The 13,158-nt window shown below is 38.8% G+C and overlaps 1 protein-coding gene across 1 annotated transcript in view; it reads right to left on the bottom strand.

Moving 5' to 3' along the window:
- The window catches only part of ADGRA3 (adhesion G protein-coupled receptor A3), a 55,069-nt gene extending 49,840 nt beyond the window's left edge, over window positions 1-5,229 (bottom strand). Inside the window, exon 1 of the mRNA XM_030238931.2 lies at window positions 4,827-5,229. Within this exon, the coding sequence (XP_030094791.1) occupies window positions 4,827-5,089 (263 nt within the window). The 5' untranslated portion in view covers window positions 5,090-5,229. The remainder of the gene's footprint in view (window positions 1-4,826) is intronic.
- Between the last annotated feature and the right edge of the window lie 7,929 nt (window positions 5,230-13,158).

Here is a 13,158-nt window from a genome sequence, read left to right as displayed (position 1 = left end):
AATTATGCAGAACTTAGCTCTGTCCTTCTCCCTTATTTTAACTCAACAGTAACCGATACATAGCTCTGATGCAAAACCTGAGCCCCAGGCTTGTAACAAGTGCTACAGTTCTATCTGTGGTACAGAAGCCATATTTCTAATTATCTCACGTGTTTAATCAAAAGTAAAATAATCTCATTGAGAAAGGCACATAAAATAATTTAAAAATGCTAATACAAAAGAGTATTTTTTTTTTTATTAAACAGAAATATGAATACAAGACTGTATGAAGACTATTGCCAGTTACAAAACCACCATGTATGTTAAAGTCATTACTGCAGCACTTCATGAAATAGGAAAACACTATTCAATCTTGACAGTGTATCCCAGTGGACACATAAACCATGCAACATGATGTCTTCCAAAGCTGAATAATTTTTCCGATAGAACTAAATATTGCAATTTAGAAGAAAACTGTTCAAATTGTGACATCAGAATTTTCTTGCAATACTCAAACACACACAAAAGTGTACATAATAAGAAAATATTACATGTACTCAATCTCCTATAACAAGCTCACAGCAATGACTCCATGTTGGAAAAGTACATACAGAAAAGCACGAAATTGGTTCTCTTCTCAACAAGGTAAAAGACACACAAAATCTGACAGAAGTATGAACACAAGCCTATCATTAAATTACACACTAAGGATTTTTAGGAGTCAGATGTCACTGATAAAGAGGCATGTACATGTACTTGTGAATTAGTACATTGTGGCTACAGTTCTCAAGTACTATCTCTGTACTGCCTTGTATTCCTAAGATGCATTTTGCAGAGCCTGTGTATCCACTGGTCAAAGAAAATGTTAAGTTCTAAAGTTTTAATGGGGATTATTAGTACCTTGTACCTTCAAAAATGTTATCACTGCCCAAATTATTAGTACTGAGCACTTCATCAGTCTAAAACTGACTATTCCAACAAAAAAACAAACAAAAAAAACCCCAAACCCAAACCAACAACTATCAAGAGTAACATCAAGCTAGTAAACAGAAATGCACTTTAAAAGAGACAAACTTCCACAGAGGATATTAAAATTGCATGACTCAGACACAATGTAATAACAGTGCAATAAAAATGGCTTCTTGCAATATCAGTGACATTTTGCTTTGAAACTTCTGAAATTTATATTTATGTCATAAATAGAAAAATTGCACAGATATTTGGAAGTCCAAGTAAGTATGCATATGAGCTTCTTAATGGACATAGTTTGATGTGATTTTATTTAGGAGCTGGATGAAAGCTGTAACTTTTTAAGATGTTTCTTAACAGCAATCCAGTTAAACATATCTTTGAAAAGCTCCGAACATCAACCCAGGCAAATGCTCTGGCTTGTAAATCCTAACACTTTTTTTTAAGTGCAAACACTGATACTCCTATGTTCCTATGAGGATATGTGCTTACACAAAGTTGTTTGCAGAGCAGTAAGCCTCCTGATCCAAGAATGCACTTCTTTACTGAGTACATATGCTTTTTCTTTGTTTATTTAGATTCCTGCTCTGATAACATATGTAACAGGTAAACAATATTCGCAAAAAATAAGTTTTACGGCCTTGTTTTCAGTGGACTTACACATTCTCTCCCAAAAAACAACGTAATGGCTAATAGCCAGTAAGCTCAAACAAGTATCCAACATCATGATTTGAATGTGCACCAAGAAACACAACAGCAACAGATATTTTATCTCAGGCTTCTATTACAAGGGCATTCCTCACTTAAATGTGCATCATGGCAATGGCTTCAGTGCCTACTGAAATAAAGAGCATGGCAGACAAACTACAGTTACATTCACCCTGTTTTGGTATATTCAAACCAAAAGCATCTTATCTGTCTGCTTAACCTACAAATGTCAAAGCAATTGATGGTGTTCGTGTAGATACACCCTTCATTTGCATCCAAATCAGCTGTTATTATATAATGCTAAGAAAAAAGTCTCTTCCTTAACAATAAATGAATTTGAATTCACCTTGGAATTTGACCTAAGAGCCCCATAAAGCAACAGCTAGTTCAACCTGGATTGTAAAGGAAAACCAATTTACAGTACTACCAGAAATCCTACACATCACTTACTCTCCCATAAACACATTTCCATACTTTAATAGTCCTCTTCCCGCATCTGCTTTTCTTCCTCAATCATGAAACAACCATGTCTGCTTTTCTTCCGCATTCATGAAACAAACTTACTTTATCTCTTACCAGTTGAAATTAAATTAGGATGTTTTTTCTGAATTGCCTGAAGATTCTCATCATACTGACCTAAATTACTGGGTCAATAACACATTTTGTGGCAAACAAAAAATTACGTGACCTCGCCCAACTTGTATCATCATTAACCACTAATTACAATGGTGTTGAAGAATGAAGGAACCTGGCCAGCATCCTCAGATGCTACTCGCTTATCCTAATTTCCACTATTTCTCACTTATTTTCTCACTTTCTACAGACTATTGTCCTCAAAAGTATTTCACTGGGAAAAAAAGAGATGGTAAAAGCTAAAGGCACAGTAGCTAATCTCCTGAAAATCTAAGAACTTGAACAATGATAAGGAAGAAATCAGTATTTCCACAATGCATATAATCACTTCATTTGCATCATTCCTAACTCATTCAAAAAAAGAAGTTGTTATATAAAGCTATATAGGTCATTGTATTTAAAACTGGTTTGTGCAAAATAGAGTCAATATAAAAGAAAATTAACTGAATTAAAATGCAGCTGATTTACACAAAAGTGATCTATTTTCAGCTACATATCTCTGCAGTGATCCAATAATCCAAAAAGATCTAATAGAAGTAGTACTTAATAGATGAATCCCACAAAAATCAAGATAACTCAGGGCAGTTTGACTCTAATCAGACAACTGTTCACCAAGTGCTGCAATTTTGAGTATCAGCTTGGGGAAAAAAAACATCATTTTTGGCAAAAGATTAGGTAACAATTAATCCAGGCACTACTAATCAACATGTTAGAGAAGTGGCATTTGGTGACAAAACCTACACATCATCAACACTTTCAATCTAGGTTAACATGGACTTGGTAATAATAATTAAAACAAACAAACAAAACAAAAAAAACCACAACAAAACAAAACCTGAGAATGGAAAGCCATGCTTCAAGAGTCAACAAACATGCAAGATTCTGAACCTGAGCACAACAGCTAGGTTTGGGGGAAAAAGGTAATTGGTTTAATAATCCTTGCTTTATATTTAAGCAAAATTTTGAAGTGTATGTTCATTAAATTGTATCAACACAGTTATGATATTTCCTAAAAATAACAATGAAAAAATGACATTGTTTCTTGCTATGTCTACTAAAAAGTTCAAATCAGAAACATATTTCAGAAGTTGTTATGAACTTCAAAGGCTGGTTAATTGAAAGCTACTAATTAGTGTATGAAGATATGCTCCAGATATTGAAGGAGTATGAAAATCAAGATGAAAGATGAACCATTCTTCCAAATTCTTCTGTCAGTACAATAATGAACAAAGATCCACTCACAGCAAGGCTACTGTGTTTGGTATCTGTTTGTCTTTCCCAGCAATCATAGCTGTGATTCAAGTTTTTTGAACCAAAAGAACCCCACAGTGAACTTCAGCATATCAACCATACTAACATCTACTTATATCAAAATTATTATAGATAATACCATACTCATAACATTTAATCAGCTGCAAAGCATTTGAGGCTAACAAAGACTAAAAGAGATTTGCTGATCAAACTACTGTCACTTCTACTTTTTGCCTTGTTTTCTACTTCAGAAACTTCAAGTAGGAACATCTATAATCATTTCTCACAAGTAATTTAGAAATATTGTCTGAACCCTTACAGACATTCAAATAAGAACAACTACTTTAGCCTTATTTAGCTCCCATTTTTTGCTTTCCCTTTTCTCACAGGTCTAGGCCCATGCATCTGCTGAGTACACACCTCACTAAGACTTCTAGAAGAACACCATTCCTTGGTGTTTCAGTGCTGTCAGTGTTCACAAAAGCACCAGGTTGTTGTTCTCTAGACAGCACATTCTGTACTTTTTAAATGTCAGGTTACCGGTAGATCTTTCAAACCTGCGATTTCCAGTTAAGTACATAAATATTTTAAAATATATACTTTTCCCTGACTTTCTTGCACGCAACTTGGTTGCTCTTGAGTCTTTCCATGGCAGCACAGGCACAATAAGCCTCTCTAAAGAAAGGGAAAGGGTTTCACTCCTGGGACCACTCACTGGTGAGATCCAGAGCTCAGCGATCTTACCCATGCCAGAGGATGGAGATTCTCCCTTCCATTCCAAACCATTCTATGAACTTCTTTGCTAGAATCATGTCCCAGGAAGGAAAACAACTTGCAAAGCCTCTCTTTACACGTGCACACTTATGTCTAAAGTAAGTGGCAACATGTTTTTTACTTTGGATTAAGTTGCATATCCTGTTTGAAACTTGTTATTCATATGGATAAGCAGGAATTGCCTCCGCAGAAAAACAGCCCGCCTACTGAGGGATGAAGGAGGGAGAGTTGGGGATGCTGTTCCGCGGGGTGAGCTCCACGGGACGGTGCCTCCCCCCAGTGAGTTACGGGACACTTCGCCCCCTTCAAAAACGACCACCCCGGGAAACTACCGGAAAACATGAAAAGTACATCCGCTCCCGGGGCTTTCTCCAGCAGCAGAGGGGAGTCACCTACGCTCCCACTCCCCCCCAGTTCACCCCATTTTACCTCAGACCGGCGCTCCCACTCCCCCTCCGCCCCGTCCACGTCGCGCCGAGCTCGCCCACCCCCCACGCGGGGACGGTACTCACAGGGTGACCGTGCGGTTGGGGAGCGCCTCGGGAGGCAGGACCTGAGCGAGCTCCAGGTTGCTACAAACTACCTTCACCTCCGCCGGGCCGCCGGCCGCCGCTTTGCCGGCGCTCTTGGGACGCCCGTCGTACTTGCAGCCCGGAGGCAGCGCAGCTCCGCCGCCGCCCAGCACCGCCAGCAGCAGCAGCGCGGGCACGAGCCGCGCCGGGCGGCGGCGGCGGCGCGGCGGGCGGCAGAGAGCGCGGCGGCCCGGGGGCAGCATGGCGGGGCCGCGCAGGACCCTGCTCCGCTCCTCCCGGCGACGGACGGGCCGGCCGGGAAAGGCCGGAGGGAGGGAGGGAAGAAGGGGGCTCCGGTCCGCCCTGGCCTAGCTCCGCGGGGGCGGTGCCGCCGCCATGCGGTGCCGAGGGAGCGGCGGGCGGGCGGGAGCCGTGGCGGCCGCAGCCGCCTTTGTGTGGCGCGGGTCGGGCCGAGCGCGGCGGCAGCAGCGCCGCCTCCCGCCGGGGCCGGACCCCGCGGCACCGAGCGCGCCCGCCGGGCCGCGGCCCCAGTGCGCAAGCGCCGCTGTGGCTGCCGTACTCCTGCGCATGCGCCGGGCCGGGCGGGGGCCGCAGCCGGGGGCACCGGGCTGGGGGAGACTGTGTGGCGCTCGTCCCCTCATGGGCACAGCCTGGGCGCTTTGGCTTGCTGCAGCTCTCTGGGGCCCTGGGACTCTCCGTGAGACCTGTCCTCGATAAAGCGCTTTGGTTTCCCTCTCCTTTGCTTCCATGACTTGGCTCTTGCCTTCCTACTCCAGTTCTTCAATCTTACATTGAGGACTGTTGCTGTTCTTACTTTATGGAGGAAAGATAATCCCCTGCCTAGGTGCTGAATGGCTTCAAAATTCATAGCGCCAAGTAAATAATACTTAAAAACATTTTTCCTCACATTGGCCCCGTAAGATGAGGTAACCAGTTATTTGCACTTGATAGCCAAAAGTTATTTGAATATAATTTATCTCACCTATACAAAAACCGAATCACACAGACACACACACCAAATCCCACCTACCTACAATGTGTGTTTTCGTGGCACTCTTGAAACTCCTTTCCGGAGTGTAATTAGGTCATGTTCTCACATTTCTCTGCAGCCAGGACAGCCAGGCACGAACACTTTCGTGCCAATGACAGCTGAAATTCTCAGTATGTTCTTTTCTTCTGGTAGGTGTGAGGATAATAAAATAACTGTTCCCTAACAATGAAATTACAAGTGGCAGGATGTAGTTTAAAAATTTTAAGACAGACTTTGCAGAACCCAAAGGAAGTTCTGGTAACTAAGCAAGAACTCAGAGTGCCCCATCCTTTGAGAAGAGAACTGGCAAATGGCACCCTGCAAACTACCTGCTATTACACAGAAACGTCGTTTTAGATATTGTCAGTAACAGCTGCCAAAATGAGTCTTACGAAATCTCTAACCTAAGATGTCCTTGAATAATGCTGAACACTCAGACTGTAACTCAATTTTAAATGTAACCTAACAAAAGATTCTGGCAAGTCATGGAATTGTGGATTGGAGCAAAAGGAACAAGATTACAGTAAAAATTTCACAATCAGCCTTTACTCCTAGACTCTGTGTCCTCATACAAATGAAGATGAAACATGTTCTAAGTACTGAAATTGTTGACCAGAGTGCAAAGAAGATGCTGGTCCCTGAGCTTTAATATGATGTTTGTGTACCACTGAGTCACTCAACAGGACCAACCTGATCTGGGTGAGACGTGAGGCCACTATTACACTTGAACTAAATTAGGTCAGACACAAAATGCAAAGTTGACACTGCTTTTTTGCTCTTATGCTGCAGTTATACTAACTGCAAGAGAAGAGAGGTCTAATTAGCATGAAATTCACCAGTGTACAGAAAATTCTTTCATTTTGGGCTCTGTTTTAAACAAATTCAATTTGTACTGTTAATCTGCTTTTGATAGGTGCTTTTTATCATAGAAGTTTATCATTTTTGATCTGGCACCAGGAGTTGTAAAGCTGGATTAACTAAATCAAACCATGGCCCAAGATACCTTTTCCCTCTGAAGTAGTGCTGTGTTAAGCAGTTCTTCCCTTTGGCTACCTTCTTCCCAGAATTTTTACCTGCATCAATAACATGACCCAATTCTCTGCATAGCCACATAAAAAGCTTGTGCTGGGTAGTGGATCAGCATGGAGATAGGGCATAGAACTGCCTCTTCTGGCAGTGGGGGCAGTTCAGACAATTGATTCAACCTGAATTTTGGTTTGGCATCACCACAGTTTCAGCATAGCTAATCAAGAGATTGCACTTCACTGCTACTGAAAGAAACATTCTTGTGTTTTTCTCAAGCTACTTGCTTCTCAACCTTGTATTGTGTTTGTGGCAATGCATGCTTTGATCGGTTGTATCAGTGAGATGATCCATGTGGTCACATAATCTAAAGATGATGATGATAGAAATATGAATTGTTGCTTCTGGCGTCTGTGATCACAGCCCATTGTATATTCCATTTTCCTAAAGTCCTGAAGAGAAAAATTTCTTGTACTTCTTTTCATCTTAATGTCATGTCCAATTCCTTTCTAATGTACAGATTTGTGTGTTAATTGCCCTTGATGTTTCTGAACTATTTTCTCTGTTCTTTCATCTCTGCTGAAACCACTCCTACTAAGATATCTTGCTATGGATGCCAGTTGCAAAACTATGATTTTAAATTTTGCCTCTGTTCAAACTGCTACTGTGGAAACCTACAAGTCTTGCACTCTGTTGATTTTTCTTCTTAGTTTGACGACTTCTGCAGTGACTCTAATTCCACTGTTCTTCACCTGTTTCCAAAAAGCTTGAAGGCCTCAAGCACAAGTCTCCTCTTGAAGGCTTATCCTTGTCCCTTCATCTTTCCTCTTTCATGCAAATTACTGCAACTTCCATTCTGTGCCAAATATTTGAAAATGTTTTTTCTTACATTAACTCAGGAAAGCCTTAATCCAAAACATATGTCCCACAGGAGTCACTTAACAAATTTCATGCGAGGGTTTGGGGTTTTTTGAACTGCAGCATACCTTTGTCAAGTTTATTAAGTCACTACTTTTATTGTAGTTGTTGTGGTCTAAGGATATAAGAACAAAGCTACATAGTATAGTTGCTTCAAAAACCAGGTAGTCCTGTAGCTTCTACTTTTCCAACTACTTTTACCTTTAGGATATATGCCCTCAGTCTTGCTCCAAGTGCTGTAGTTACCTGATTGTTTAACAAACCAATTTAACAACAAAGATTTTTTTGTGATTTGTTTTCTGCCAAGTTATTGAGCTGAGTCAAGGCAGGCAAGGGTTAAAAGAACATCAGAGCTGAAGAGCAGGTGGGAAGAGATTGAAACCTCCCACCTGGGCATCAGAGTAAGCTATCCTATGTAACTTCAAGAAAGACAAGGTTTGTAGGAGGAGGAAATACTTTTTATTATAATAGCTGATATAGATACAAAAAAGAAAGCAAGTTGTTTCCAAAGCTTACTGGCTATAGCTGGGGTAGCAGCTACTTTAAAATATCACTTCTTTCTGCAATTCTTGCTTCTTTTTCTGCACTGAAAAATCTCCAAACTTTCTTCCCTTCAATCCCCTCATTCTCCACCAGTGTTGGTGATGTTGTTGGTGCTGGTGAGGCTTTCTTTGCAGTGAGCCATGTAATTTGAACTTTTTTGAATGTGCTTTGCTTTCACATTGCCAACAAGCACGTTTTGTCCAGTTCTGTGGTTTCCCTTCCCTCCACAAAATTTGCCACTAGTACATTCACTTTAAATGACTTTTCAAAATTGAATGTACTAATGGCAAATTTTATGAAGGGAAGGAAAACCACAGAAATGGACAATTTTCCCTCCCTTCTTTTTAGTCTACTAATTAGTAACTTTTTCTATCCAGTGTATATAAGAAGAAGGGAGTGGAAAAGAGGGCAAAGCAACTAAATTCTTATTGGTGATTATGTGTAAAAAAAAGGTAGCCTTGGCAGCAATTCAAGTTCTTCATTTGTCCTCAGGTCAAAGAGATAAATAGAAACTTTTACATTATGTCTGTCTTTCATTCTGATTCTTTTCTTTCCTTACTCTTTTTTTTTTTATCGTCTGTTATTTACATCCCTGCACATTTTCGTAGGCTATCATCACCTTCACTGAAACAGTTACTCTCAAATTCTTCTCTCAAGAGACTTCCAGGCTACCTCTACCTTCATATCTTCTGGGGTTTTTTTCTCACTGCCACAGAGGTTTTTTTACCAAGCTCATTTCATAGATTGGGATATCATCAGTTACATTTTGTTTGCTACAGCAATTGTCAAGAAAGAGGAAGCATTTAGTTGCCCTCAGCTATGTCTGCAATACTGTGGTTATTTGATATTCCAAGTACAGGGAGGTGATGATAACTGCTGACACATGCTGGCTTGCTGTTGGTAATCACTAAATCTAAGCAGGCACAGAGTCACCTTCGTAGAACTACTTATGCAGCTGCAGGTTGTAGTACTGCGCCCCTGCCTCTGTCAGCCTGTGCACTGAGTTACCCCAAGCTCTGCTGTGTGATTTACACAGGTATTCCCTGATGCTTGGCTAATGTTTTCCATGCTTGACATTCTCCATATGTTCTCAGACACAGAGATATTCTCTGCTGCCACTCTCCCCGGTTTGCAGCAGTCAAGGGTCAGAGACCTTCAGCTTGAGTAGTATAATGGGGAAAATGCAGTTTTTAGCCTCTCTTGGGAATGTGAGGAGAAACATTATTTCCCTTTCGCTGGTTGCTCTTTAAGCAGACATATTTCACCAATACTTTCGCAAAATACCAAACATTCATTGATTTAGTTTGTATACTTCTAATGGAAAACTTTTTTGAAATGCTTTAAAGAAGAATGGTCTCCAAGCTGCTTATTTAGAGATCTCTGGGTTTGGCTGTCAATAATCTCAAATTAAGTTAGAATTATACACTGAAATTTTGTTTAATAGAACTTGAAATACCACCAGATTCACTTCTGTGGAAAGGACAGTCAGTCCTTGAATGTTTTCATGCTTGATTTTCATTTTCTTTGCCATGACTGAAGGAAAAAACCCATTCTGTCTGGATTCAGCAGACTCATACAGGGATCTCACTCCTCTTCTGCTGTTTTAGCCTATAATTGTAGATGGAGCACTGGCTTTGAAATACAGTTCCATCCCGTAATTTTAGAAAGCAATGTGAACAGCTCAAAAATATGTAAAATATGTTGTACAAGGTTTCTTTTTTTAACATAAAAATTCCATTAGCACTTTTTATGCATTTAGCCTTCAAATAATTGTTTCATATAATTTTGAAACACTTTGACTTTCTATCTATCTTACATAATTCCTCACAAAAAAATAAGGTGATAAAAATATATATTTGCATGGAAGAGGAAGAGGTCAATATAGTTTTCATACAACCAAGCATTAAAAATTTTCTAAAATGTGTAACAGTCATTCCAGTCCCTTTTGAAATATTTTCATCTGTTAGGGACATTACTCAGCAATAAAGTACTTACAGGTTTCTAAGCAATAATCTACTAATAAAAATAGAAATAAAATAATTTTCCTTCTACTCCTTGTCATACTTTGTTATATACTTCAGTAGAGGTTATAATGTAGGTAGGTTTAAAACACTCAGACTTGTGAGGAAAAATTGTAAAGGAGAACAAAACCTGGACTACTTCATTGCTAACATAGCAGTGCTTATGGCTTGAAAGGAGGTGATGGTGTTCTAAGGTGGTGGTGGTTATGTCTAGGTAGTTAGATGGGTATCACTTTTGTGTGAATAATGCATATGAAAGAAAAGCTGTCTGATGCTTAAGCAAATCAAATGGTTCAGAAGTTAGGCTTCCTTAAGAGGAATAGTTTGAAGTATTTCCTTCATTCCCAAATCTTTTCTAGATTTTACAGAACATTAGCCATAGAAAAGTCCCAAATTTATTGGCTGTATAATGTTGCCTGAAGCAAGAGAATCTCTTTTTCTTCCCTGCATGATATTTTGAACTCAGGGAGAAAACTTAGATGGAAAAACAGGAGGGAAAATGCTATTGTGATAACAAAAATAAAGAAGACTAAACTGGCCAGAGGCAAGTGGCAACTGAGTCCCACAGGACTGTAGCTCGGACAATATGCTGCTGGACTGAGCCAGGCCTGGGCAATAGTCAGAAAAGCAGAAAGGGAGGTTGATAATAAGCTCCCCTGGACTCACAGGTGTACCCGCAGCGATGGAGCAGGAGCCACGGGCACACTGATGACAATAAGTAAGATGTTGCCTGTGAAACAGAGGTTGGCATCTTTGCTGTCCAGTACCCAAGATGGATGTACACTGTGTGTGGCACACAGACAGACACATGGCACAGCCCTACCATGCAGAGATGCAAAAGAAGCAGTCAGTGGATGGGAGAAACACCGTGCCTCACTGTGGCACTCCTTCGGAACTCAAACCCATACCTTTCAGCAGGTGGAGCCACAGCAGTAAGTTTTAGCTGCCTGTCAGGTTGCAGAGCTGTATCATCAAAGAAGTGATCTCTGTGGCACCCTCAATTCCTAAAAAAAACTACAGTCTAAACAATCTGCAATGAGACTTGTACTGTTCTTTTCTCCCAGTACGTTTTATCCATCGGATTATTTATAGTTCTGATAAACGATCACAAGGCATAAAAATTAAAGCAATAGGAAGCATAATAATAAATAGCAATTAATACATCATTAAAGGTTTTCTTCCCAAGACAGGAGGAAGTGGAGAAAACAATGTATTTTGATGTCAACATCAGCAAAATTTCTGGATACTGCTCTTTGAGTACTTAATCATCCTGACATCTAGGCACTTCCATGGGAGATTTGTCAGTGAAACTATCCAGGAAAAACTTTTTGTTCAAGCAGGCCCCTCAGACTGCTTGCCTTTTTTTTCTTTTTTTTTTTTTTTTTTTTGTTTTTTTTTTTATAAACAATGTGATTTTATCATGATAACACAGCATAGTAAACATATTTCAAATTGTGTCTTGTAGGCAATTGAGATTCAAGTATTAATTTAAACTTTATTAAACAGTTATTACATATTAAACAAATAGCAGCTAAATACTAAAACATATTTGCAGAGTATTATGGCAATGCAATAGGTCCATATCAATTTCACTGTTATGAATCTATTACATAACTTTTAATCCGTGGTGAGTGTTTAATAATCAGTATTCATAAAACATACACTAACTGTCCTATTAAATCTAAATTAATTGTGGCTCAGGGAACATTAATTTAAAAGGTTGTCTATTTTCCCAGCAGATCTGATCTTTGTTTCATATTTTTCCATTAAAATTAGTGTTAAAGACTGAGTTTGTTTCATTTAGAATCTATTTACTAGATATTCTGAGTACCTGTGAATTACATTCTGCTAAACTTCTCTGCTAATAACAATAATAAAGATTCTCACCCATTTTATTCCAGTGTAATTAGCATTATCTGGAGATAATAATGATAATAAAATATCACATACTTGTGTAGGAAAAGCAGTCCCTATTGGCCGAAGGAGCTGACATTCAGCAGTTCATTAAAACCAATGAGTCAAAATTAGTCAGTGGGATTTGCATATTTCTAGTTTACAAAATGACCAACTCTCAGGAATGGATGTCAGATTAAAAAATTTAAATACTTTTCTTGTTTAAATTAATCATGATCCCCACAGTGATGACCTAAAAGTGACTCTATCCCTTGTCCTCTGCAACAAATGTAAGAAGCTGCAATAACACTGCCTGTAGACCTTGATGAAGACTGCATTGCTATGAGCAATAATTGGCATCAGAGTATTTTGGTAAGAGAACTGAGATATTTCTTCATTGGAGAAAGGGTCAAGAATCCTTGAAATTAATGTCAGAAGAAACTGTTCAGTCAAATAGTCTAACATATAAGAAGCCATCACAAGTCCATATTGAACTCAGTGGATTGTAACTGATTTAAGCTCTCTATAAAGATATTTCTGAGAACATCCAGAGCTAGAGAATTCATTGCTTCTTTTAGTAATCTATTTCCAGTGATTGTTCACCTTCAGTTTTAAAAATTAGTTGTGCATTTTTAAAAAACTAGTAACTAATTAACTAACTAAAATATATTTATTTTTATTTATTATTTATTATATATATTCATATAATAATTTATTATTTGCTTATTATAAAATATTAAGCAAATAATAAATAAATAAAGGTATTTATATTTATATTTATATTTATATTTATATTTATATTTATATTTATATTTATATTTATATTTATATTTATATTTATATTTATATTTATATTTATATTTATATTTATATTTATATTTAT

This window comes from Serinus canaria, chromosome 4, assembly GCF_022539315.1.
Source record: "Serinus canaria isolate serCan28SL12 chromosome 4, serCan2020, whole genome shotgun sequence".
Lineage (NCBI taxonomy): Eukaryota > Metazoa > Chordata > Aves > Passeriformes > Fringillidae > Serinus > Serinus canaria.
The sequence above is the reverse complement of the archived record's forward strand: the minus strand, read 5'-3'. Positions and strand labels throughout refer to the sequence as shown.